The sequence below is a fragment of the Schistocerca nitens genome, chromosome 4, assembly GCF_023898315.1.
Source record: "Schistocerca nitens isolate TAMUIC-IGC-003100 chromosome 4, iqSchNite1.1, whole genome shotgun sequence".
Classification (NCBI taxonomy): Eukaryota; Metazoa; Arthropoda; class Insecta; order Orthoptera; family Acrididae; genus Schistocerca; species Schistocerca nitens.
Window position 1 is genome coordinate 848509485 of NC_064617.1, and position 25469 is coordinate 848534953.

Sequence of the window (25469 nt, forward strand, 5' to 3'; positions counted from 1 at the left end):
TCAAGTTAGTTTTTGCTGTGTAAATGGAGACGGCCCAGGTAAATACCGTTCATTGGATGTTACATGCGACGCCCAGTGCTAACGAACAACTTTTGCTTGATCCTTGTTAGAAACCAAAATCATTTTCAAAGCGGAATTTTACCCTCCCATTCCACAAGCGGTTCCAAGTTAGTCTAGTGGGGTATTTGGTTCACCGCTAAGAGGGATAGTAAAATACAAAGAATAAACAACAATCTAGCAGTGATTGAGTAGCACTGCAGCATGGCTCTAGGAGCTAGCGTGGCGCAGGGAAAGATGGACAAGTACTGCTGCTGGAGTACCTTTTATCCTTCGTGTTTTGAGTTGCCTTTTAATAAATATAGATAAAACGAATATTGCACTAGAGCAATTTTGGACCACATTATCGAAAAGACACATAAACTCCCGCATTAAAGGTCTTTTAAGCAGTAAACAAACCAACAGTTTCCTTTGACCCTGTGATTCGCAAAAGAGACCTGAGGACTAGTGTTTGTTTGAGATGACTCCGTCTGCACTTTGCGGGAACTAAATTGAAACTGTTGCGGAAATGTGAGATAAAATGCGGCTCATAACTGAGTAATTCTGTTTCCTTTGATGGTAAACCTCATTTGCCTCTGTTTCTGTATTTCGCTGAAAATATCTGCACTACAGTGCAGACGTCGACCATAAGCACTGCGTGTCTTGGAATGTCTTAGCAGATTAAAACGGCGTACCGGACTGGGGCTCGAACGCAGAATCTTGCCGCTCAGACAGATGCTCTTACCAACTGACTCTGTCAGGCACGTCTTCCAATCCACCATCATAGCTTTACCTCTATCCACTCATCAAAATTCAGATCAGTTCCCCCACATAACACGTGGGACAAACGCTCTCGCAGTTAGAGGTAAACTGCAGAAGGAATTCTGCATTAGTTCGTTCGAACAAATCAGAGAATGCTGGAAGAATCCCTGACAAAGTGATTTTAGTTTTCAAAGTATGAGAGAGATCCTGGCGGAAAGAAGACTGTGAGGGTGGCTCGTGAGCCATGCTTGGATAGTTCACTGGATAAGACAATGTCCCGTAAAAACAAGGCTCCAGTTTCAAACCCCAGTCCGCTGAGTCGCTTTAATGTGCCAGGAATGAAAGAGTCAGGCTACCTCTACGTCTTGTTCGGAAACAAACTTATTGCATTCCCTCACAGTACTCTCTTGACAATCGTAATGTCCACTCCACTCTTCGCCCTCATTCTTGCGTTCAGTACTCCTCGTCGCAATCTCGAGGTTGTTTTTCCGTTAACAATGATGCACGGCAGCGTGTATAGATTTATTGATGGAGTGTTGACCAGTACATATATCTTGTATGGGTTCACTGATCGCAGTGAAAGAATGGAACAACAACGATAACAATGTTCAAATGGCTCTAAGCACTAAGGGACTTAGCATCTGAGGTCATCAGTCCCCTAGAACTTAGAACTACTTAATCCTAACTAACCTAAGGTCATCACACACATCCACGCCCGAGGCAGGATTCGAACGTGCGACCGTAGCATCAGCGCGGTTCCGGACTGAAGCACCTAGAACCGCTCGGCCACACTGGTCGGCGGACCAACAAAGCTCTCCTAATTTCTTCCCGCACTGACGGCAACAGCATCTTAGTACTTTTCCGTCTGTACATCGGAATACCCTCTCTGTGTTGTATATTTACGAGTTTCCTTAGTAAAGGCATTAAGCTATTGTTTAGATATTTTCACAGAAACGATTGTAACAGATAAAAACAGCGGATCATAATTACACTGGAACTTCGCAGCAGATTAAATCTCTGTGCCTCTGACCTTTGCCTTTCCCAGGAAATTTCTCTACCGTATGACCCGTCAAAACACGACACAATCCAATCTCATAGCTTTACCTTCGCCAGTACTTTCTCTCCTACCTTCCAACTTGCACAGAAGTTCTCCTTCATATCTTGTGGGATTAGCACTGCTGGAATAAAGAACATTGCGGAGAAATGTCTTAGGAACAACTAGGTGCTTCTTTCCAGAATGAATTCTCATTCTGCAACTTTATGAAAGCTCATTTAAGGCATCCGGGGAGATTAAAACCGTGTACAGGAACTGAATTAGACCCCTGGACGTTAGTTTTCTGAGCCATCTGCGCACTACTGTTCGATAAGACTCAGAAATCCATTACAGTTGTAAATGACGTTTTATTAACACGGCAAATTTCGGAGAATATAGGTCCATCATTGGGTGCTACCCACTGCAACAAGAAAGGGAGGGCATGGTATATGACCGAGCTAACATACAGGACGGACCAGCTGAAGCCTCGAATAACGCGTACTTACTCAAACGGTTCAAGTCATGTGTAAGTTAATCGCAATTCATTTGACTCACGCATATGTGACATTACACTCTGCAAGAGACAGCGCAAGATAAAAGTTATAAGTAAAAAAAAAGTCACGCACTGTAACTGCGAGAAGAGCGCCCTTATCACCAGTACACAGGAAACTAAATGGCGTGATATATTTGGCTAAACAGCTTGGGGATGGCATCGCAGGCTTCCGCTTCATGACCCTATGAGTTTGGTGATAGAAAGCAACTGGACAATCATTTTTAGTTATTGTTTTGAGTCATCAGTCATCTGATTGCCTTGATGGAACCGCAGGTTATCTGCAGTGCCAACTTGTTCTTCTCAGAGTAGCACTTGCACGGTACGTCCTCAACCGTTTGTTGAAAATATTCCAGTCTCTGTCTTCCTCTAGAGCTTCTACCGTCTACAGTTTCCTCTGTACCATGGAAGTTATTCTCTGGTGTCCCAAATCACGTACTATAATCATTTTCCTTCTTATTGCCAGTGTTTGGCTTGCGTTCCTTTCTTCGCCCATATTCTGGAGAACCTCCTCATTCCTAATATATTAGTCCACCTAGTTTTCAACATTCTTCCACACTGAGGTGACAATAGTCACGTCACACCTCCTAACATTGTGTCGGACCTTCTTTTACCCGGTGTAGTATGGCAATTCGAAGTGGCGTGGACTCAACAAAACGTTAAAAGCCTCCTACAAAAATACTAATCCATCATGCCTCTACAGCTGTTCATAATTGCAAGTGTTGCCGACGCAAGATTTTGTGCACGAACTGACGTCTCGATGATCTTCTCTATCTTTCCAATTTATTACGGCGCGCGGAGAAAGCGAACACCTATATCTTTCCGTTTGAGTTCTGGTTTCCCTTATTTTATTATGAAGATCATTTCTCCCTATGTACGTCGGCGACAACAAAAGATTTTCGCATTCGGAGGAGAAAATTGCTAACTGTTGTCCAACTAGCACATATGCCCGTAATAGCTATTCGAGATCAGTTAATGGCGCTGCTACATCTGTAACACGAAGGTTACTGGATTAGAGTAATTTTGGCCTGAAGATGACGCAGTGCAACGTCGAAACTGGTTGCCTAGAAATGGACCTATATAACGGCGATTGGTATTGTTTATATTGATCAGTAAACATTTCCAGTAAAAAATCTGTTCAGCTGATCCAGAGGATCTAGTCCATTCCATGGAACCACTGCCTACACCATTATGGAGCCACCACCAACTTGCACAGTGCCTTGTTGGCAATTTGGGTCCATGCCTTCGTGAGCTTTGTGCCACATTCGAATACTACCATCAGCTCTTACGCCGGAGTGGGTGTGCGGTTCTAGGCGCTACAGTCTGGAACCGCACGACCGCTACGGTCGCAGGTTCGAATCCTGCCTCGGGCATCGATGTGTGTGATGTCCTTAGGTTAGTTAGGTTTAAGTACTTCTAAGTTCTAGGGGACTGATGACCACAGCAGTTAAGTCCCATAGTGCTCAGAGCCATTTGGAACCATCAGCTCTTACCAACTGAAATCGGGATTCGTCTGACCGGGCGGGCGTTTTCCAGTCGTCTAGGCTCCAACGGATATGGTCAAAAGCCCAGGAGAAGCACTGCAGGCGATGTGCTGTTAGCAAAGGCACTCGCGTTGGTCGCCTGCTGTCATAGCACATTACCGCCAGATTTCGGCACACTGCCATAACGGATACGTTCGGCGTACGTCCCACATTGATTTCTGCCGTTATTTCACCCAGTGTTATTTGTCTGTTAGCATTGACAACTCTACACAAACGCCCCTGCGGCATTCATTATGTGAAGGCCGTCGGCCACTGTTTTCTGTGGTAATGCCTGAAATTTTGTATTCTCGACCGACACATTCTTGACCCTGTGGATCTTGGAATACTGAATTCCCCGACGATTTTCTAAACGGTGTCTAACTAGCTTCAATTACCGTTCCATGTTCACAGTCTGTTAATTACCGTCGTGCTACCATAATTACTTCGGAAACATTTTCACATGAATCACCTGAGTACAAATGACAGGTCTGATAATGAACTGCCCTTTTATATCTTGTGTACGTGGTACTACCACTATCTGTATGTGAACATATCACCAACCCATGGCTTTTGTCACCTCATTTTACAACTGTACTTCTCAAACGCTTCGATTACCTTTTTTTCCGGTTGTCCACATATCACTATAATACACTGTTGCGCTCCGAACGCACAATCTCAGAAATTTCTTCCTCGCCTTAATTGCTATGTTTGATACCAGGGGGATTCTCTCGCCCAAAAATGCCCTCTTTACGAGTATTAGTCTGCTTTTTATGTCCTCCTGGCTTTGTCCATCATCATTTATTTTGCTTCCAACGTAACAGAATTCCTAAGTTTCGTTTGCTTCTCGCTCACCAATTTTGACATTAAGCCCCTCTCTATTCTCAAATCAAATGGCTCAGAGCACTATTGGACTTAACTTCTGAGGTCATCAGTCCCCTAGAACGTAGAACTACTTAGGCCTAACTAACCTAAGGACATCACACACATTCATGCCCGAGGCAGGATTCGAACCTACGACGGTAGCGGTCGCGCGGTTCTAGACTGTAGTGCCTAGAACTGCTTGGCCACTCCGGCCGGCATCTATTCTCATTTCAGCTACTTATTACGGAGCGTGTACCAGAGCGAAAAGTGACTGTACGAAAAAATATTGTTTTGTTTGTGGAATCTTCTTTATTTATAAACTTTATTTTCTGTAATATAACATACAGTCACCATTAATCTTTAGTTTACAATTTCCATTACCAGCTTTAGCCCAGATAAACAGGTATTCATCTGCATTCAATTTCTTCTTCCTTCTAGTACTCAACACAAATGGCATACTTGGAACAAGTGTACCATATGGAACTTTTGCTAAGAGTCCTGTTGTCTCTGCTATACTCCACGTCTTCCATGTAAGAATATTTGCATCTGGGAAGGCTTCAAGGCCACCATAATCACAATGATTGCCCCATACTACAGCAAGTGTAAGCCATGTACTACCTCCAAACACGGCTTGTACATCACATATAAAGTTCAGGCGTAGTCCACGAAATACATTTGGACCTCCAATTAATTGTTGTTTATTAAACTGTCCAGCAAGATCAATGTCTATCGCCTTCAAAGAACGATAAACAGGAACATTATTTATAAAGACGGCTTGAAGATGTGAGAAATGGGACTGTTCTGTTGATGCATCTGTGTCTGTTCTGTTAAAATTCCCTATCAACGGCAGCTTCCTCAGGCGGGAGTAGTGCTTTGTGCGGGTGCTACACGTACTCGTTGAGGAAGCAGCTGACTTAGCGCGGTTTACCGTAAGCTCTTTCTGGCTGCCCCCTCCCCGCCTCCCAAACACTGGCTCGCCCGCTGGCAGCTGGTGGCTATTAATAGGCCGTCCACGTCTGCAGCAGTGTGGCCGCCGACGCCCGACGCCGCGCCTTCCGCCATGCTGTCCAGCTTCAGGCGCCTACGTAGACGGGTAAGCGTCTCTGCCGTTTCCACACACGGCTGTATTCGTAGCCCTAATAGAACTAGCATCATGCTACGGCGTCCATTGAAGAAAACAAGTGCACTTTTGTCGCACTCCGCACGTCAGATTGCATCAGGTGTGTCCGCCTGCGCCGCCATCATCGCATTCTGTGATGTGGAACTGTGACGCACGCGCGTCATAGCCTTGAAAATGACGTCATTTAGTACGCTGCAACTTTTTCCGGCTACTGAAGGCATCGTTTTTAATTATATAAAATGTATCGATACAGTTAGTGCGTTTGCATATCATTGTCATTCCCGAAAATCCCTGTGTATATAAAATATATTCATGAATTCGCGTACGTCTACTACAGCCGACAACACTGTCTATACATCTGAGCATGAAGGAACGAAAACGTGCAGTTCATGTCGGTTACTTTTCGGTACATCTGCAGCCTTATCGTTAGGTCGTAGTTTCAGGCTGAAAGTAGTACTGGTTTTTCCGTAAAGAAAAACATAATTATATATTTAATTACCGTCTTTGCATTAACACGATTACATTGGTTCTGTCCTTATTTGCTAGGGAATAATGATATATGTAGCATTCTGAAATGCAATTACGAGGTTGTGCACCTGTATAAGTAATAAATGTAGCTGTACTGCCATTAAAGTCAGTTATCATTCTTGGTATTGCTCCATAAAAGAGATTATTTATTTGATACGTGGATAGTTATTACTCTGGGACCATCTGATTACAACTGAATAAAACAATTTTTTTGCGTTTCGTCTTTATTTTTTGTAAGGCACCTCCAGTAGCCAGGATATGCACATATTTTTGTTCATACTAAAAATTTAGGACGTTTCATATAGAGTTTATAAACAAAGCTGGTGCTTTTTGTTTTCCTATTATGTAGTAGTAATTTAAAATTCTGCTCAAAGATTTTGATCTATATGTTGATCTACGTGCTGTGCACTTATTCCTTTGTTATAGTGGTTTTCCTTGTGATAATGCCATTTGAGATCTCGTTTTTTACACTTCGCAGCCTTAAGAGTCGAACACATATTTTGGTTATATGCTTTGTATGCCGTTGCTAACTGTTGAACTTTATGGGCACCAACTAAACTTGTTTCTGTGGTGTCTGTGACCTGTCATCTACATGCTACACCCAAAATTATGTGCACGTATTCCAGGCCACTGAAGATGCGTTACAAAGAATAATGGCGAAAGGCGAATGGCACAAAAACTGTGCTTTATTCAGTTATGTTTAGACCATTCCACAGTAGTAATTCACATAGCAGAACACTGTACGCATGTGGGAACGACAGGACTTAAAAGGCTGGAGCTATTACTTACTTGCTTACCTTGCTTCGACCTTATTATATATTCACAGAAAAGTCACATATTCTTCATCATTTTGATACCAGTTGAGCCATGTCACACGATTAGGTTTAGACGACACGTGGCACGGTTTACTGCAAGTCTGTATTACGGTAGCCCTATATTCATTATCATGTTCCTAATTCATGTTTTGCAATGTGTTAATGAACCGATAAGCGACTTATCCGGCAACGTTAAAGTTTTGTTATAATTTCTACGTCATAACTAAGTGACTTTTAGGCTTATAACTACCACAAATCTGCTAAATTCTTTATTGCCCTACAACAGGTTGCGATAATATCTCATCATCGTAACAGGGCTTAGACGTAATCTTAATAAGAACATTCAGTTTTATGAAGGAAGACATTTGTATAACATTATAATTTTATTACTTATTTCTGTATTTTAAATGGCATGTGCAACATATCGACAATTTGAATATATGTTTTGTATCTGTTTGGTGTCGTGAAGGTGAATGGACATATAAATTTGAAACTCATACGTCTGAAGCAAAATTTAATTACAGCAGATCTGTGTATGGTGATTGTTATTAAATCTGGAACGTGTACTGCTATATTGAAAACAGTAAGATGTTGACCAGCCTGCTGTCTTGGGTATGTAAACAGACAACGTTTTGACACTGATTAGCATCAGCATCTTAAAAAACTCCTCACTCCTCTTTACACTCCATAGCTATTCCAAAGTTTATAAGTGTGGAGTACACTCTGAAACAGGGTGTGGGAGAGACTTTAGCAATTATGGTTGTAAGACAGATTTCATGGAGACTGTGTTTTTAATAGAAATAGGGAATTTTCAAAATCTGGTGAAAATATACAGTTTGTTCTACGAAACGTTCCTACCGAGGTAGGTCTGTCATTGTCAAGACATTCAGTAAGATGGAAGGATCTACTTAACAACTGAACAACTGGTACGTAAACAAATACAATTCCAGTAACGTGAAAGAAGAACACAAATTTTAAGTCGTCATTCCGATGGATGGCCTTTTCTGTTTTTATTTACTTATTTATTTTTTAGGCGTATTTCGCCACAGATGCCGGTTCAACTTTTATTAAACCTAATACTTTAATACTGCAATAATATTGCTGCTAGGGACACAGTACATTTCAGGCATAAATATTTCTGCTATACGACAGGACTCTCGCTCGCTGTATAAAATTCCTGTCCTCTCTCTCCGATTTATTTGCACCTGTTTTTAATCTGTTTTCATTAACTCCTCTTTAAGACGGTGTCGAGGACGAGGAATACTGTAACACTTAAAATTTGACATTAATTATCGAAATAACAAATTAGAACCACACAGTAACATCAATGAATTCAAGCTTACTTGTTTTAAAATGCAGTAGACATCATGACGTGTTAGAATCTCATCAGAACAATTATCATATTTTGTACCAATAAAGTGATGTTATTTAGATTTCCTTATTTCGTCTCGGAGATGGAAAATGAACAAAACATGAGCAGTATAGTGTCCGACGGAAAAGTTTTAGAAGGCAATGGTTCAAAGAACAAATGATATATTGTTTAACAGGAACTTTTTATTGTTTTTTCAGTCGACTGCTGTGTAGTTCGTACAACTTGCTCTAATAATTTATTAGATAGCTTCACTTGGATGTTTTGTGGAGACATTTCCGTGTCATAATTTCTTAAGATATTAAATCGTCATTAACGCCTAAACAGTCTGAAGTTCGGCTTGGAAATGCATTTGACGAAGAAGCTACATCTAAGGCAACGATTTATAATTGGTACAAGGAATTCTAAAGATATTGATTTCCTTCTTAGTGGTGAGTTTTCTGAAGAATGCCTAAGAATCTCTAATACTGATGATAATACTGTCACTGTTCGACCAACATTTGAAGAACACTGACGGACATGTTTCGAATTTATTCCGGAGGCATTGGGCGTGGCAGAATTTGTTGTCGATGGAGTCAACATAAACTGACATCCAACTGAAAGTAACAACGCTCTGATCCGTGCATAAAAACCCCGGAAAATTCCAAGGTGGTGGTTCAAACTTGGTTACAAATATCATTACTGCTTACGGATCTTGGATTCGTCGCTATGAGTCTGAAAAGAAAAAATTTTTCGTGTCAATGGAGCTTTTGAAGAGAACCTAAGCCTGCGAAAGGCATACGAATGCGCAGAGCTGGTGAGAAGATGGTTGCTATTTTTCCCCTCTAAACTGAGCCGTATTGTTACTGTAATTGTTATACAAATTTCTGAAAAAAGTTTCTGAAAAACGACCAAAAAAGAATAATTTTACATTACGATAAAGTCTCGTCCCATATAGCAAAACTAATAAATGAATACTTGGATGCCCTAAAGGTCATGAATGGATCCTCCACCATACAGCACTCATCAAAAAATTTTTTTTTCAAAAATTAAAGATGAAATGCGTGGAATCACTTTTTCGTCACCAGGTGAAACAGTAGAACATTATAAAAACCCGTTTTAAGATGGGCTTGAGCGAGAGTGACATCCTTGCTTTAAGGATTGGTTTCAACGAAAGCAAAAATGTGTTGATGTTAAAGGCGGCCACTTTGAAAAACAAAGTAATCATTTAATGTGCTTTTAAAACCAAACCTTTTTTGATTTTCTAAACACTTTAAGTGCTGCACTCGTATTTAGTGGATTAGCATTCAAGTTGTCGCTACCATAAAATAACTTCCACGTGTTCTACGAAACGTACCTGCACTCCGCTTGGCATATTTTGCTTTTCATCACTTCCAGCAGTAACTACTCACTACTGCTGTTAGTAGTAGGTAATGTCTAAAAAGCAGGATATAAACAGTGTGATTCCTTTAGGGATGATGGAGACGGGAAATTATACCAATCTGAGCCTGGTCCATAAACGAATGAATCGAAAGTTATAAGTCAGAGTCGTTCTGGTACCTCTGACAGTGAATTCTTGTACTTCAAGCTCATTGTTTCCCATATTTTGGGAGGATGCAGTATGGAACAAACCAAGAAAAATTTCCAATTAACACGGACTCTAAGGTGCATACCTTAAAAGCTGACCACTTGTTCATCTTTCCTACTGTGAGATACAGCTCTTCTACTGAACAAGTTCCCATAGCTCTTAAGAAATGCACTTTACAGCCCATGTGTACAGGACATTGTTTTATTGTTTCGGTCCGTACTACCACTTTCCAAAGCATGGAAAGCAAAGAGATTGAAGTAGAAAGATTCTCCGTCAGAGGTTTGGTGTGTAAGTTAGTAGTGCTTTTCCATAATTTTTATAAACACCACAGATACACATAACAGGGACTTCAGTCATGAATATATTCTGTTCCACTATTTTCAACAGCTAACAAGGCTGGGGTAACTTTTCGATTCCGCGACTGTAGGAATCATGTTTTGAGACAAAGAACTCGTTGAGCCATGTTCGGAGCGCGTTTTCATCCAGAAACGAAGTTCGTTGAAGATCGTTCTACAGAGAGAGGAAAATTTAAAAATACGAGGGCGCAAAACCAGGTGAATAAGGCGGGTCCGTAATGAATACCCTACCCAATTTATAATAGTCGCAGCCCTCAAGGAATTCCACACAACCTGGGTAATTTTAACAAGTGCTATTTGTTTGGGGCTTTTCCGGAGCTTGCTCAGAGGAGCTACGTTTTTCTACCTCGTTTTTTCTAACCAACGAGAGTTTTCATCTTACTTTGATTCGATACTCTATTTCGTTCCCACTGATGAACCTGGTCTTCTGTGGCTGTGGTGAGTTCATGTGGTCAATTGCAGTCCTCTCCGCCGGGACCAGAAACAGACGCCGGTCGCTCACCGCGGGTGTATCAGGCGGCGAGTCCTGTCATATTCTAGGATCCGCTCGTTGCCGAAGCAAAAGCACTCTCGGCGTCTCCTGGGCGCGTGGTTTATTTAGCGCCATGTTTTACTGCTTGCCTGCGCGATGCCGGCGGCCCTAAATGTTTGAGCGGTTGTCGCGAGCGGCGCAGGGGCATCCGGCCGGCTGAATTGTTGAAGCTGCGCCGAGAGGGAGTCGTGTGTCACGGCGAACACGCGTGCTTTCGTGAAATAAACACGGCCGCACGCCAGTCGCGACGCCGGGCCGCCAGCGCTGGCGCCAGGCTCGCTGGGGCGTCAACAGCTGTCGCCAGCGTCAGCGTCTGCAGGGGTTCAGCCGCCGCGTCATGGCGACAGGTGCCACCGCCAGTAATAATGACCGGGTAATGGGCGGCACCAACTACCGTGACAGAGCGCTGGCCGTTTAGCGCCGTGAATAACTGTCCTGGCTGTGTGTGTGTGTGTGGCTCCTCTTCCGGGCAGGTATGTTGACCGTGTATGTCTCTACTGCCCAGCGTAGAGTAGGAGTATACCTCAAAGTGCGTGCCCCAATATCAAACCAGAAGTTATGTGATTTCACTGTTACACTGATTGTTCACATTCTGTCCGCAGCTCGTGGTCATGTGGTAGCGTTCTCGCTTTCCGCACCCGGGTTCCAGGGTTCGATTCCCGGCAGGGTCAGGGATTTTCTCTGCCCCGTGATGACTGGGTGTTGTGTGATGTCCTTAGGTTAGTTAGGTTTAAGTAGTTCTAAGTTCTAGGGGACTGATGACCATAGCTGTTAAGTCCCATAGTGCTCAGAGCCATTTCAACCCTTTTTTTTTTTTTTTTTTTTTTTTACATTTTGCGCTAAGAGCGAAACATACAGGATGATAACGTGATGGTGTTGCGAAATTTCTCGGATGACAAAGAAGGGTAAATGTATTAGTTTGGGATAAGGCACCCTGGTCCGGAAATGACCGAGTCGAAAGCTTTTAGCCTGGTCTATACCTTCGTGAAAGGAGTATATAGAGGGTCTATACAAGGGCGATGTTCTTCAGGACAATATTATGAAAATGGAAGAGGAGATAGATGAAGATGAAATCGGATATATGATAGTGCGTGAAGAGTTTGACAGAGCACTAAGTGAAAATAAGGCTCCGGTAGAGACAACATTCCATTAGAACTACTGATAGCCTTGGGAGAGCCAGCCCTGACAATACTCTACCATCTGGTGAGCTAGATTTATGAGACAGGTGAAATACCCTCAGACTTGAAGAAGAATATAATTCCAATCCCAAAGAAAGCAGGTGTTGACAGATGTGAAAATTACTATCAGTTTAATAAGCCACGACTGTAAACTACTAACTCGAATTCTTTACAGACGAATGGAAAAACTGGTAGAAGCCGACCTTGGGGAAGATCAGTTTGGATTCCGCAGAAATGTTGGAACACGTGAGGCAATACTGACATTATAATTTATCTTAGAAGCTAGAGTAAGGAAAGGCAAACCTACGTTTCTAGCATTTGTAGACTTAGAGGAAGCTTTTGACAATGTTGACAGGAATACTTTCTTTCAAATACTGAAGGTGGCAGGGGTAAAATACAGAGAGCGAAAGGCTATTTACAATATGTACAGAAACCAGATGACAGTTATAAGCGTCGAGGGGCATGAAGCAGTGGTTGGGAAGGGAGTGAGACAGGGTTGTAGCCTATCCCCGATGTTATTCAATCTGTATATTGAGCAAGCAGTAAAGGAAACAAAAGAAAAATTCGGAGTAGGAATTAAAATCCATGGAGAAGAAATAAAAAGTTTGAGGTTCGCAGGTGACGTTGTAATTGCGTCAGAGACAGCAAAGGATTGGAAGAGCAGCTGAACGCAATGGACAGTGTCTTGAAAGGAGGATATAAGATAAACATCAACAAAAGGAAAAGAGGATAATGGAATGTAGTCGAATTAAGTCGGGCGATGCTGAGGGAATTAGGTTAGGAAACGAGACGCTTGAAGTAGTAGATGAGTTTTGCTATTTGGGGAGCAAAACAAGTCATGATGGTCGAAGAAGAGAGGATATAAAATGTAGATGGTCAAGGCCAAGGAATGCGTTTCTGAAGAAGAAAAATTTGTTAACATCGAGTATAGATTGAAGTTTCAGGAAGTCGTTTCTGAAAGTATTTGTATGGAGCGTAGCCGTGTATGGAAGTGAAACATCGACGACAACTAGTTTGGACAAGAAGCGAATAGAAGCTTTCGATATGTGGTGCTACATAAGAATGTTGAAGATTAGATGGGTAGATCACATAACTAATGAGGAAGTATTGAATAGGATTGGGGAGAAGAGAAGTCTGTGGCACAACTTGACTAGAAGAAGGGATCGGTTGGTAGGACATATTCTGAGGCATCAAGGGATCACCAATTTAGTATTGGAGGGCAGCGTGGAGCGTAAAAATCGTAGAGGGAGACCAAGAGTTGAATACACTAAACAGATTCAGAAGGTTGTAGGTTGCACTAGGTACTGGGAGATGAAGCAGCTTGCACAGGATAGAGTAGCATGGAGAGCTGCATCAAACCAGTCTCTGGACTGAAGACCACAACAACAGCAACATAAATTCGTAGAGATTTTGTTTTGCAAGTTGGTATTCTAATTGATATGTTTTTGTTTATCGACTCTCATTTTTTAAATTCTAGTTCTCTGTTGCTATTAGAGTTCACATTTGTCATGTCTGGAGGGAGTGGAGCTGTGGGCGTTTGAAAATGCAGTGTCAAGTCTAGAAATCTGACCATTTCCAATACACAGTATATTCTGTTTGAGTTCAGTAGAGGGGTGACAAAAGCGGAGACAGCCCAAAACATTTGCACCGTGTATGGGGGTAATGCCATTGGACAGAGCAAGGCAGGAAAATGGTTTTCTCCTTTTGAGGAGGATATTTTTGACATTAGTGGCCCTCCAATTTCAGCAAGAGCTTTGGGGTTTGACGAAGATCGTTTAAACGTATTAATCCGCTATGATCCAAGTCATTGTTAACTGGAAAATGAGATGAATTGTGATAATTCCACTATCGTGTGACACTTGCATACAATGGGAAGGTTCAAAAATCGGATGCATTTGTACCCCATGCTTTACGCCAAAATCACAAAAAGCAGCGGGTGGCCATATCAGCATCTCTGATTACTTGTCATCAACTAGCTCGTGAACAACAAAGACCATTCCTATCCTGTATCGTTTTGGTATCTCTGTGCTTACAAAATGAAAATGAAGGAATGGTTCAGCCCAAGCAAAGCAGCAACTCCCCGTACGGAGACCTGCGCACATGCGAAAAACATAATGTAACGCATCTGGTGGAACAGCGACGGTGTGGTGCTCTACAAACTGCTTCCACGAGGTATAACCATCACTGCTGACATTTACTGTCAACAACTGAGCCGTCATGCATACACAATCCAAAGAACAACCACCAGGAAGACTGCATGAAATGATGCTACTCCACGATAACGCCCGACGGGATTCTGCTAGACTGGTTTCGGTAACATGCTACCATCATCAGGTGCATTACAGTTACATCTTCATTAATGTGAAGTGTGATGAGCAACATTTGCTGGTTGTACCACTCAGGTTGTGTACCGAAGTTTAACCCTCTACGGAAAGAGTACTTTATTTGAGTGAATACTCAAATAGACTTGAATTTTTACATAATTTCAATAATGCCTTTACTTATATATTTGCTGGAAATTTATTAATGTGGCACACAGAGCATAGGAATACATCTACATATACGTGATTACTCTGCTATTCACTATAAAGTGCGTGGCACAGGGTTCAATGAATCACCTTCAAGCTGTCTCTCTACCCTTCCACTCTCGAACGGCACACGGGAAAAACGAGCACAAAAATTTATCTGTGCGAGCCCTGATTTCTCTTATTTTACAGCGATGATCATTTCTCCCTATGTAGGTGGGTGCCAACAGAATGTTTTTTCAATCGGAGGAGAAAACTAGTGATTGAAATTTCATGAGAAGAGCCCGTCGCAACGAGAAACGCATTTGTTTCAATGATTGCCACTCCAATTCACGTATCATGTCTGTGACACTACCTCCCCTATTTCGCGATAATACAAAACGAGCTGCCCTTCTTTGTACTTTTTCGATGTCATCCGTCTGCCCCACCTGATGCGGATCCCACACCGCACTGCAATACTCCAGAATAGGGCGGAAAAACGTGGTGTAAGCAGTCTCTTCAGTAGATGTGTGGCACCGTCTAAGCGTTCTGCAAAGAATCGCAATCTTTGGTTTGCTCTACCCACAATATTATCCATGTGATCGTTCCAATTTAGGTTATTTGTAATTGTAATCCCTAGTTATTTAGTTGAATTTACAGCCTCCAGATTTGTGTGACTTATCGCGTAATCGAAATTTAGCTGATTTCTTTTAGTACTCATGTGAATAACTTCACACTTTTCCTTATTCAGGGTCAATTGCCACTTTTCGCACCATACAGATATCTTATCTAAATCATTTTGCAAGTCGTTTTGATCATCTGATGACTTTACAAGACGATAAATGAAAGCATCATCTGCAAACAATCTAAGACGGCTACTCATATTGTCTCCTATGTCGTTAATATAGATCAGGAACAATAGAAGGCCTATAACACTTCCTTGGGGAACGCCGGATATTACTTCTGTTTTACTCGATGACTTTCCGTCTATTACTACGAACTGTGACCTTTCTGACACGAAAGCACGAATCCAGTCGCACAACTGAGGCGATACTCCGTAGGCACGCAGTTTGGTGAGAAGCCGCTTGTGAGAATCGGTGTCGAAAGCATTCTGGAAATCTAAAAATAGTGAATCAATTTGACATCCCCTGTCGGTTACACTTATTGCTTCATGTGTATAAAGAGCTAGTTGTGTTTCACAAGAACGATATTTTCTGAACCGTGCTGGCTATGTGTCAATAAATCGTTTTCTTCGAGGTATTTCAAAATTTTCGAATAAACGTAGAAATCATCTCTTAACTTTTTCCCGTTGGGATTTTCACATGTTAATAGTTATGAGACTTTGAATCGAAACATTCGAATGTGAAAGTGTTAATTCATGCTATTACGTTTGTTACCATGCTCTGTGTGTCAGGCACGTAAATTCCTAGCGAAAATGTAAGTAAAGTCAATCAATGAAATTATTTAAACATACAGCTCACTTAAGATGTACCCTGACATAAATTAATGTTTCTGTACAGGGTTAAATTTCGCCACATATACTCACTGACACACGCAGCAAGTACAGTTAGTACCACTCAAACCTCACTGATTTAAGGGTCCTAGGATAGGAAAACTACAGTAGATACGACAATGAAAAATGCACCACATTGTAGAGCATCTCAAAGAATTTATACTCCCGCGTCAGTAAGTGCCAAGTATCGTCGCCAGAGTCGCATGAAATGAAAATGGCGACTCCACAGCAGCTTGCGCAAGCAGTAGTGTGGTTTGAAGAAACAAAATCGCCGATTACTGTGCAAAGAAATTATCGACGTGTGTATCGATGTGATCAAAAAAATGGCTCTGAGCACTATGGGACTTAACATCTGTGGTCATCAGTCCCCCAGAACTTAGAACTACTTAAACCTAACTAACCTAAGGACATCACTAACATCCATGCCCGAGGCAGGATTCGAACCTGCGACCGTAGCAGTCCCGTGGTTCCGGACTGAGCGCCTAGAACCACTAGACCACCGCGGCCGGCTCGATGTGACCCACCTGATGTGATAAAAATTAAGGAATGGCAGTTTCTGGCAGTAGGAAGTGTTTTCGAAATTTCCGGCTCTGCACGTTACAGAATTTCAGAAGAGACAGACGAGGACATCACACAAACGTTTCTCAGAAGCCCACGTAAGTCAATTCGTCAAGCACCTGGATTAATCTCGATCAGCATTGCAACGTGTACTTCAGCAGCATCTTCGTATGTGTGTTTACAAAGTGCAAATTCTGCAACATCTGACGGCGAACGACAAACCACGCCGACAACAATTTTCTGCAGATATGCTGCAGCGTATTGATATGGATGCCAGCTTCCTGGAAAGATGTTTATTCTCAGATGAGGCAGCCTTTCATCTTTTAAGAATGATTAATAGGCATAATGTTTGGATTTGGGGATCGCAAAATCCGCACTTTGTCATTGAACATGTTCGTGATAGCCATAAACTAAACATCTGGCGCGGCCTAATGCATGGCAGGATTGTTGGATCGTTCTTCTTTGCTAGCAAACAGTAAATGGGTCAGTGTATCTGGACATTTTGGAGACTTGCAAACCATCATCATTTTTCAACAAGATGGAGCTCCGCCGCACTGGTGAACGGCTGTTCGCAAGTTCCTGGATTGGAAATTTCCCAGTCGTTGGATCGGACGCGGAGGACCCATAGCCTGACCAACACGTTCACCCGACATTACGCCACTTGATTTCTTCATGTGGGGGTTCGTGAAGGACCGCGTTTATGCGACCAAAGTGGACGATATTCCTACGTTGCGACATCATATCACTAATCCGATTGCAAGAATAGCAAAGGAAATGTTACAAAGAACTTCGCAAGAAATTGTATATAGACTCGATATTCGTTGTACTACAAACGGTTCACATGCAGAGGTTTATTGATGATAAACAAATAAGTTCTTTGAGTTGCTCTACAATGCGGTGCGTTTTTCCTTGTCGTATCTATTGTGTTTTTTTTCTGGGTCTTTGAAATCAGAGAGATTTGAGTGAGACACCTTGTACTCTTTATCACATACACTGATGAGCGAGGCTGGCCGCTATGGCCAAGGGGTACTAGGCGCTTCAGTCTGGAACCGCGCGACCGCTAAGGTCACAGGTTAGAATCCTGCCTCGGGGATGGGTATGTATGATGTCCTCAGGTTAGTTAGGTTTAAGTAGTTCTCAGTTCTAGGTGACTGATTACCTCAGATCTTAAGTCACATAGTGCTCAGAGCCTTTTGAACCATTTTGATAAGCTAAAATGTTATGACCGCTTGCGAAATACACTACTGGCCAATAAAATTGCTACACCACGAAGATGACGTGCTACAGACGCGAAATTTACCCGACAGGAAGAAGATGCTGTGATATGCAAATGATTAGCTTTTCAGAGCATTCATACAAGGGTGGCGCCGGTGGCGACACTTACAACGTACTGACATGAGGAAAGTTTCCAACCGATTTCTCACACACAAACAGCAGTTGACCGGCGTTGCCTGGTGAAACGTTGTTGTGATGCCTCGAGCAAGGAGGAGAAATGCGTACCATCACGTTTCCGACTTTGATAAAGGTCGAGATGACAGGCATCTTATCCGCATGACTGTAACGGATCGTGCAGCCATGTCTCGATCCCTGAGTCAACAGATGGGGACATTTACAAGACAACAACCATCTGCACGAACAGTTCGACGACGTTTGCAGCAGCATGGACTATCAGCTCGGAGACCATGGCAGCGGTTACCCTTGACGCTGCATTCCTGAATTAATGGATGTAGGATCCATTTGTTAAGCAATATATTTTTTTAAATATATAAACCCAAAAATTTCAGTGAAGGACGACTGAGAATGCAACACGAATGAGGGCTCGCTTTGATACATTTTCGTGAATGACGATATGACAGTTTGACAGCTGTGACAAATTGTGGATTTTATTATTTGGCGCGACTGATTTTGTCGTCTAGTATGATGCTGCAGAAGTTTCATGTTTATGGTATTGGTCCGTAGACCGATACTGACTGTTCAATAAAGAAATTTTGTCAGCAACTCTTGGCAGCAAATCATGACGTTCTCCAAACATTTGTCAGCGTTGTGTGCTGCGTACACTAGATAAACAGAAGTCGAATCTCTGAGGCAACGATTAATGGACGATAACATTCCTGAAACTGACTTTCCTGTCCAGACACCTGACTTGAAACCTTTGGAACGCCTTTGGGATGAATTAGAACGTTAACTTAGCCACAGATCCAATCGTCCATACATCACGAGCTTCCCTTGATTCGACTCTTGAGAAAGGTTGGGCTGCCACTTCTCCAGATAGACTGAGACACCTAATTTAAAGTGTACCCAGCAGGGTTGAAGCCGTCCTAAGGGGGGAGGGTGACTTGTGTACAGACTGCGCGCGAAATGGTTTAGTGTGCACAACTACGTGCGAGTAGGTTTAGTATTACTTCAGCAAACACGTCGACTGCGCGCAACTTTTTTATTTGAAACTTGGTAATACTTACACAAAACTGTTAGTAGCACTGTTGTGATTAATCTCATTCTCCGAGTGCTGTGCTCTATGTGCCCGTTCCTCCTACTTGTATGTGACTAGTAAGTTACAAATGGATTGTAATATTACTGTGGTGCATCTGACAAGTGAAAGAGGCCATAAGACGATCGTTGTTACAAGAAATAAGTTTCGGAAAGACAGAGAAACACGACGTAAAGCAGCGTGGAGATGCACAACAAAAACGTGTAGGTTACGATTTACTTAACCGTTTATTCAATGAGCATTAAATCCGAGAGTAAAAATGTTACAAGTGTAGTTGATTATTTGAATATAAACTTTCCATACGCAGATTGGGGTTTCCACCTTCTAATACTATATATTTTTAATGAACTACCAATACTTGTGTTTCTTAGGACTCTCGAGCATAAGTTTCAGAGTGCAGTTCCATCTGTACATTGAAGCGCAAAAAAAACTGATATCTCCATGCGTATTCAAATACAGAGATATGTAAATAGGCAGAATACGGTACTATGGTCGCAACGTCTATATAAGACAACAAGTGTCTGTCGCAATTGTTATATCGGTTACTGCTGCTACAATGGCAGGTTATCAAGATTTAAGTGAGACTGAACGAGGTGTTATAGTCGGCGCACAAGCGATGGGACACAGCATCTCCGAAATAGTCATGAAGTGGGGATATCCCGCACGACCGTTTCAAGAGTGTACCGTGAGTATTAGGAATCCGGTAAAACATCAAATCCCCGACATCACTGCGACTAGAAAAAGATTCTGCAAGGAAGAGACCAACGACGACTGAAGAGAATCATTCAGCTTGACAGAAGTGCAACCCTTCCGTAAATTGCTGCAGATTTCAATGCTGGGCCATCAACAAGTGTCAGCGTGCGAACCACTCAACGAAACTTCATCCATATGGGCTTTCGGAGCCGAAGGTCCACTCGTGTACCCTTGGTGACTGACGCAGAGCTTTACGCCTCTCCTGGACCCATCAACACCGATATTGGACTGTTGTTGACTGGGCCTGGTCGGTGTGGCCGTGCGGTTGTAGGCGCTTCAGTCTGGAACCACGTGACCACTACGGTCGCAGGTTCGAATACTGCCTCGGGCATGGATGTGTGTGATATCCTTAGGTTAGTTAGGTTTGTTCTAAGTTCTAGGAGACTGATGACCACAGATGTTAAGTACCACAGTACTCAGAGCCATTTTTTTTTTTTTTTTTTTTTTTTTTTTGGTTGATGACTGGAAACTTGTTGCCTGGTCGACGAGTCTCGTTTAAAATTCTGTGTGCATTACATTTGGTGCACTGGATAGAGTTTTGAGACTGGGTCGGAGATTTTATCTGCTTAGGGACTGGGTGTTGTGTTATCCTAAACATCATAGGCACAGTAGCTCAGCGTGTTTAGTCAGAGAGCTGGTTGGTCTCTGTAATAAAAAAATCTGAGTGAAAGGATCAACAACGAACTTCAACGGATGTCATGTGATGTCCGCTACCAAATACAAAAATAAGCATGCTGTCTGGTCACCTGCATCCATTCGTGTTCGTTCTGCCGAACTTGGGCAATTCCAGTTGGTCAACGCGACACCCCACAGGTCCATGATTGCTATTGAGTGGCTCCCGGAACACTCTTCTGAGATTAAACACTTCCGATGGCCACCAAACTCCCCAGACGTGAATATTATTGAGGGTATCTGGGATGCCTTGCATCGTGCTGTTCATAGGAGTCCTCCACCCGCACATATTCTTACGAATTTATGGAAAACCCTGCAGGATTCATGGTGTCATTTGCCTCCAGCACTATTTCTGACACCATGCCACGTCTTGTTATGGCACTTCTGCGTGCTCGCGGGGGCCCTACAGTATATCAGGCTGGTGTACCAGTTTCTTTGGGTCTCCAGTGCATATCGTTTTTTTTTTTATGTTATCGTCCAGAGATGGACAGTCAATTAAACCAAAATGAGTGATACAGACGTCACCTAGCTGACAATAAAAGTGAAAAACATGTGCAGTATGTACAAGAATCGATTTCAAACTATAACGAATACGAATGTTTTTGAAAGCCGTTCTTACTCTTATCATAAGGAATAAAAATAGTTTTGGTTTCTTGCCATACATATTGCTGGTCGAGCATAGCAATCGTAGAGAGCTGTAAGTATCTGAACATGGAGACAAACATACTGTAGTGCCAATTTAACATGTGTTTCCTTCCAGTTGACTTCAATCTAAAAATGTCCACCATGTGCAGCTGACCAATTTCAAAAATTGGCTACACGCGCAACTGACCACTCCAAGAGCAATTAATATTTGGTGTCTGCGTGCATTCTCGATCACCCGGATGGGCAGACACGTTCCAAATCAATTTCAACTAGTATGCAGCCAGATAGTTTCGATGAGATAGTGTAAATGCTGCCGTTTGTGTTGTAATGCGGTGGATTATATGAAATTATGTTTTAAAAGACACTAGGGTCAACATATTTCTTCAAAACTTAGACAATTTTAGTAGACCTAAAATAAATAACAAGCAATTGTAGTTAGTCAAGAGTGGTCCCTCCAATGTCATTATGGTTAACAGGAGGAGCCAGCTTACAGCATACTACAACACTTCCCATTAAAATTGCTACACCAAGAAGAAATTCAGATGATAAACGGGTATTCATTGGACAAATATATTATACTACAACTGACATGTGATTACATTTTCACGCAATTTGGGTGCATAGATCCTGAGAAATCAGTACTCAGAACAACCACCTCTGGCCGTAATAACGGCCTTGATACGCCTGGGCATTGACTCAAACAGAGCGAGGATGGCGTGTACAGGTACAGCTGCCCATGCAGCTTCTACACGATACCACAGTTCATCAAGAGTTGTGACTGGTGTATTGTGACGAGCCAGTTGCTCGGCCACCATGGACCAGACGTTTTTACATTGGTGAGAGATCTGAAGAATGTGCTGGCCAGGGCAGCAGTCGAACATTTTCTGTATCCGGAAAGGCCCGTACAGGACCTGCAACATACGTTCGTGCATTGTCCTGCTGAAATGTAGGGTTTGGCAGGGATCGAATGTAGAGCCACGGGTCGTAACACATCTGAAATGTAACGTCCACTGTTCAAAGTACCGTCAATGCGAACAAGAGGTGACCGAGACGTGTAACCAATGGCACCCCATACCATCACGCTGGGTGATATGCCAGTATGGCGATGACGAATACATGGTTCCAATGCGCGTTCACCGCGATGTCGCCAAACACGGATGTGATCATGATGATGCTGTAAATAGAACCTGGATTCATGCGAAAAAATGACGTTTTGCCATTCGTGTACCCAGGTTCGTCGTTGAGTACACCATCGCAGGCGTTCCTGTCTGTGATGCAGCGTCAATTGTAACCGCAGCCATGGTCTCCGAGCTGATAGTCCTTGCTGCTACAAACGTCGTCGAACTGTTCGTGAAGATGGTTGGTGTCTTGCAAACGTCCCCATCTGTTGACTCAAGGATCGAGACGTGACTGCGCGATCCGTTACAGCCCTGCGGATAAGATGCCTGTCATCTCGAGTGCTAGTGATACGAGGCCGTTGGGATCCAGAACGGCGTTCCGTATTACCCTCCTGAACTCACCGATTCCGTATTCTGCTGACAGTCATTGGATCTCGACCAACGCGAACAGCAATGTCGCGATACGATAAACCACAATCGCGATAGGCTACAATCCGACCTTTATCAAAGTCGGAAACGTGATGGTACGTATTTCCCCTCCTTACACGAGGCATCGCAACAACGTATCACCAGGCAACGCTGGTGAATTGCTGTTTGTGTATGAGAAATCGTTTGGAAACTTTCCTCATGTCAGCACATTGTTGGTGTCGCCACCGGCGCCGGCGTTGTGTGAATGCTCTGAAAATCTAATCATTTGCATATCGCAGCATCTTCTTCCTGTCAGTTAAATTTCGCGTCTGTAGCACGTATCTTCGTGGTGTAGCAATTTTAATGGCCAGTAGTGTACTTTCAAAGAATACTGGTCTCAACTTTCCTGTTTGATTGGCTTCTCCCCATTAACAGTATCATGTACCGGTGCTACAAGACAAAGAGAAAAGGCCAGAGACATAGCGCCATCACTGCTACTCGTGTTACGGGCTACATGAGAACAATACAATTTCCTCGATTATCAGAACTTGAACGGGCCACGTACGATCCGAGTCACATTGGGCAAGTGACTGACTGTGATCCGAGGACTCGCTGAAATCACCGACAGCAGATGGCTCGCGAGCAACGAACAGGCCTGCGAGCAGTGTGTTCGCGAACATATCGACAGCTGCTAATCACGATACTTTTCTGTTCAGCCAGGGATATGTAGCTATCTTTCTCAGACAGTGCCATAGGACTTCAAGCTTTGCGGTTTCGCGGAACAGCAATGTGTGTTTTGAGGGTTTGATGGTTGTTCGCTTGTAAACAGCTCGTCTGTGATTCTTCTTTATATTGTGCATCTACATATGAGACATGCGCATAATAATAGCGCTGAGTATTGTATAGAAATTTCTATTTTATGCAAGTTTATTTTTTCTGAAGCAAATTGTATTGAGAAGTACAAACTAACGTGAGTTATTGTTGGGACACAAATATTTTGAAATTACTTCGGATTTCGCTGTAGCACGTGTGCTTAATGGTAACAGATTCGATTGACGAGTATAGGTGAACATTATTTACAACCGAAATTTATACAAGGTGTTGCACAATTGCTATTATAGGTTCCTAGAGCGACGGGAATTAGTAAATAAGGTTTTGATAAGCACTCATGTCCGGAAATGCACCATGTGGATATAAAATAAAAGATCGCTTTCAGATATACAGCTTCACGGCGCGCTAACAAACGGAGAAGAAGGTGCCGTCTTCCGTCCCTGTTGTAATTTTGGCATCACATATCATGTCCGTCCCACTACAACAGAAAGCGAACTTTTTGGAACTGTGGAGAGTTGATTGTAATACTCCAGAGACACGGTTCACCTCGACTTTGAGCGGTGCGTCCATGGTCACATACAAGCGAACCCGACGATGGGTACTTGAAACACTTCCTACGCCACGGGCTGCTGTATAACTCACAGCCCAGAACTGATTCTATCCGCTGTGGGCGCACGGTGCCTCTACAGCCATTTCCGGACATGGATTTCTCGTCAAAAATTTATCTACTACGTCTCCTCTACAACCCGTAGACGGCTCTGACAAAAATTTTCATACTCACTGCATAAATTAATGTGAACTAATACTCAAATTTAATTCTCTGTTAGTGGATTAAACTGTATGAAAGATTTCTGATACCACACTGAGTGTGCATTACTTAAATCAATTAGGAATATTGATGTGTGCTGCTATACATATTCCGGCCGTGGTGGCCGAGCGGTTCTAGGCGCTACAGTGTGGAACCGCGCGACCGCTACGTTCGCAGGTTTCTAATCCTGCCTCGGGCATGGATGTGTGTGATGACCTTAGGTTAGTTAGGTTTAAGTAGTTCTAAGTTCTAGGGGACTGATGACCTTATAAGTTAAGTCCCATAGTGCTCAGAGCCATTTGAACCATTTTGCTATACATATACTCAAAACAGAGAAAATCAACTAACAAACTTTTCTTATCCTAAATTTTTCCAGTGATTTAGTACAATAAATGCTCTAGGGCTTTATTTAAGGAACGCGGTATTTTGCTGTGCGCAAATACGTTTAACGGACGTGATCCTTTCTACTAGCTAATCGTGCAATACCTATTATATTCTTTCGCTAGAGAAAGCTTATAGTGACGTATCTGTGATATCTACTCATTATTCGGTCTTTATTCTAGCAATTCTCCTCCGTAACATACACTGCGGTGACAAATGCCATGCGATGCCTCCTAATATCGTGTCGGACGGCATTTTTCCTGGCGTCCTACAGCAACTCGACTTGGCACCGACTCAACAAGTCGTTGGAAGGTGCCTGGAGAAATACTGAGCCGAGCTACCTCTATAGCCGTCCATAACTGCTAAACCGTTGCCAGTGCTGGTTTTTGTCCACGTTCTCCAAATGTTCAATGGAACTCATCTCGTGCGATCTAGGTGGCCAAATCATTCACTCGAATTGTCCATGATGTTCTTCAAACAAGTCGCAAACACGCGTGGCTCAATAACATGATGCGTTTTCATCCACGAAAATTCCGTCGTTCTTTCCTGCAAATGGTCTC

At 42.8% G+C, this 25469-nt stretch overlaps 1 protein-coding gene across 1 annotated transcript in view; it reads left to right on the forward strand.

Moving 5' to 3' along the window:
* Positions 1-5811: 5811 nt before the first annotated feature.
* Positions 5812-25469, forward strand: part of LOC126253282 (delta-sarcoglycan) — a 564870-nt gene continuing 545212 nt past the window's right edge. The window contains exon 1 of the mRNA XM_049954506.1: positions 5812-5858. Coding sequence (XP_049810463.1) covers positions 5826-5858 — 33 coding nt within the window. The 5' untranslated portion in view covers positions 5812-5825. The remainder of the gene's footprint in view (positions 5859-25469) is intronic.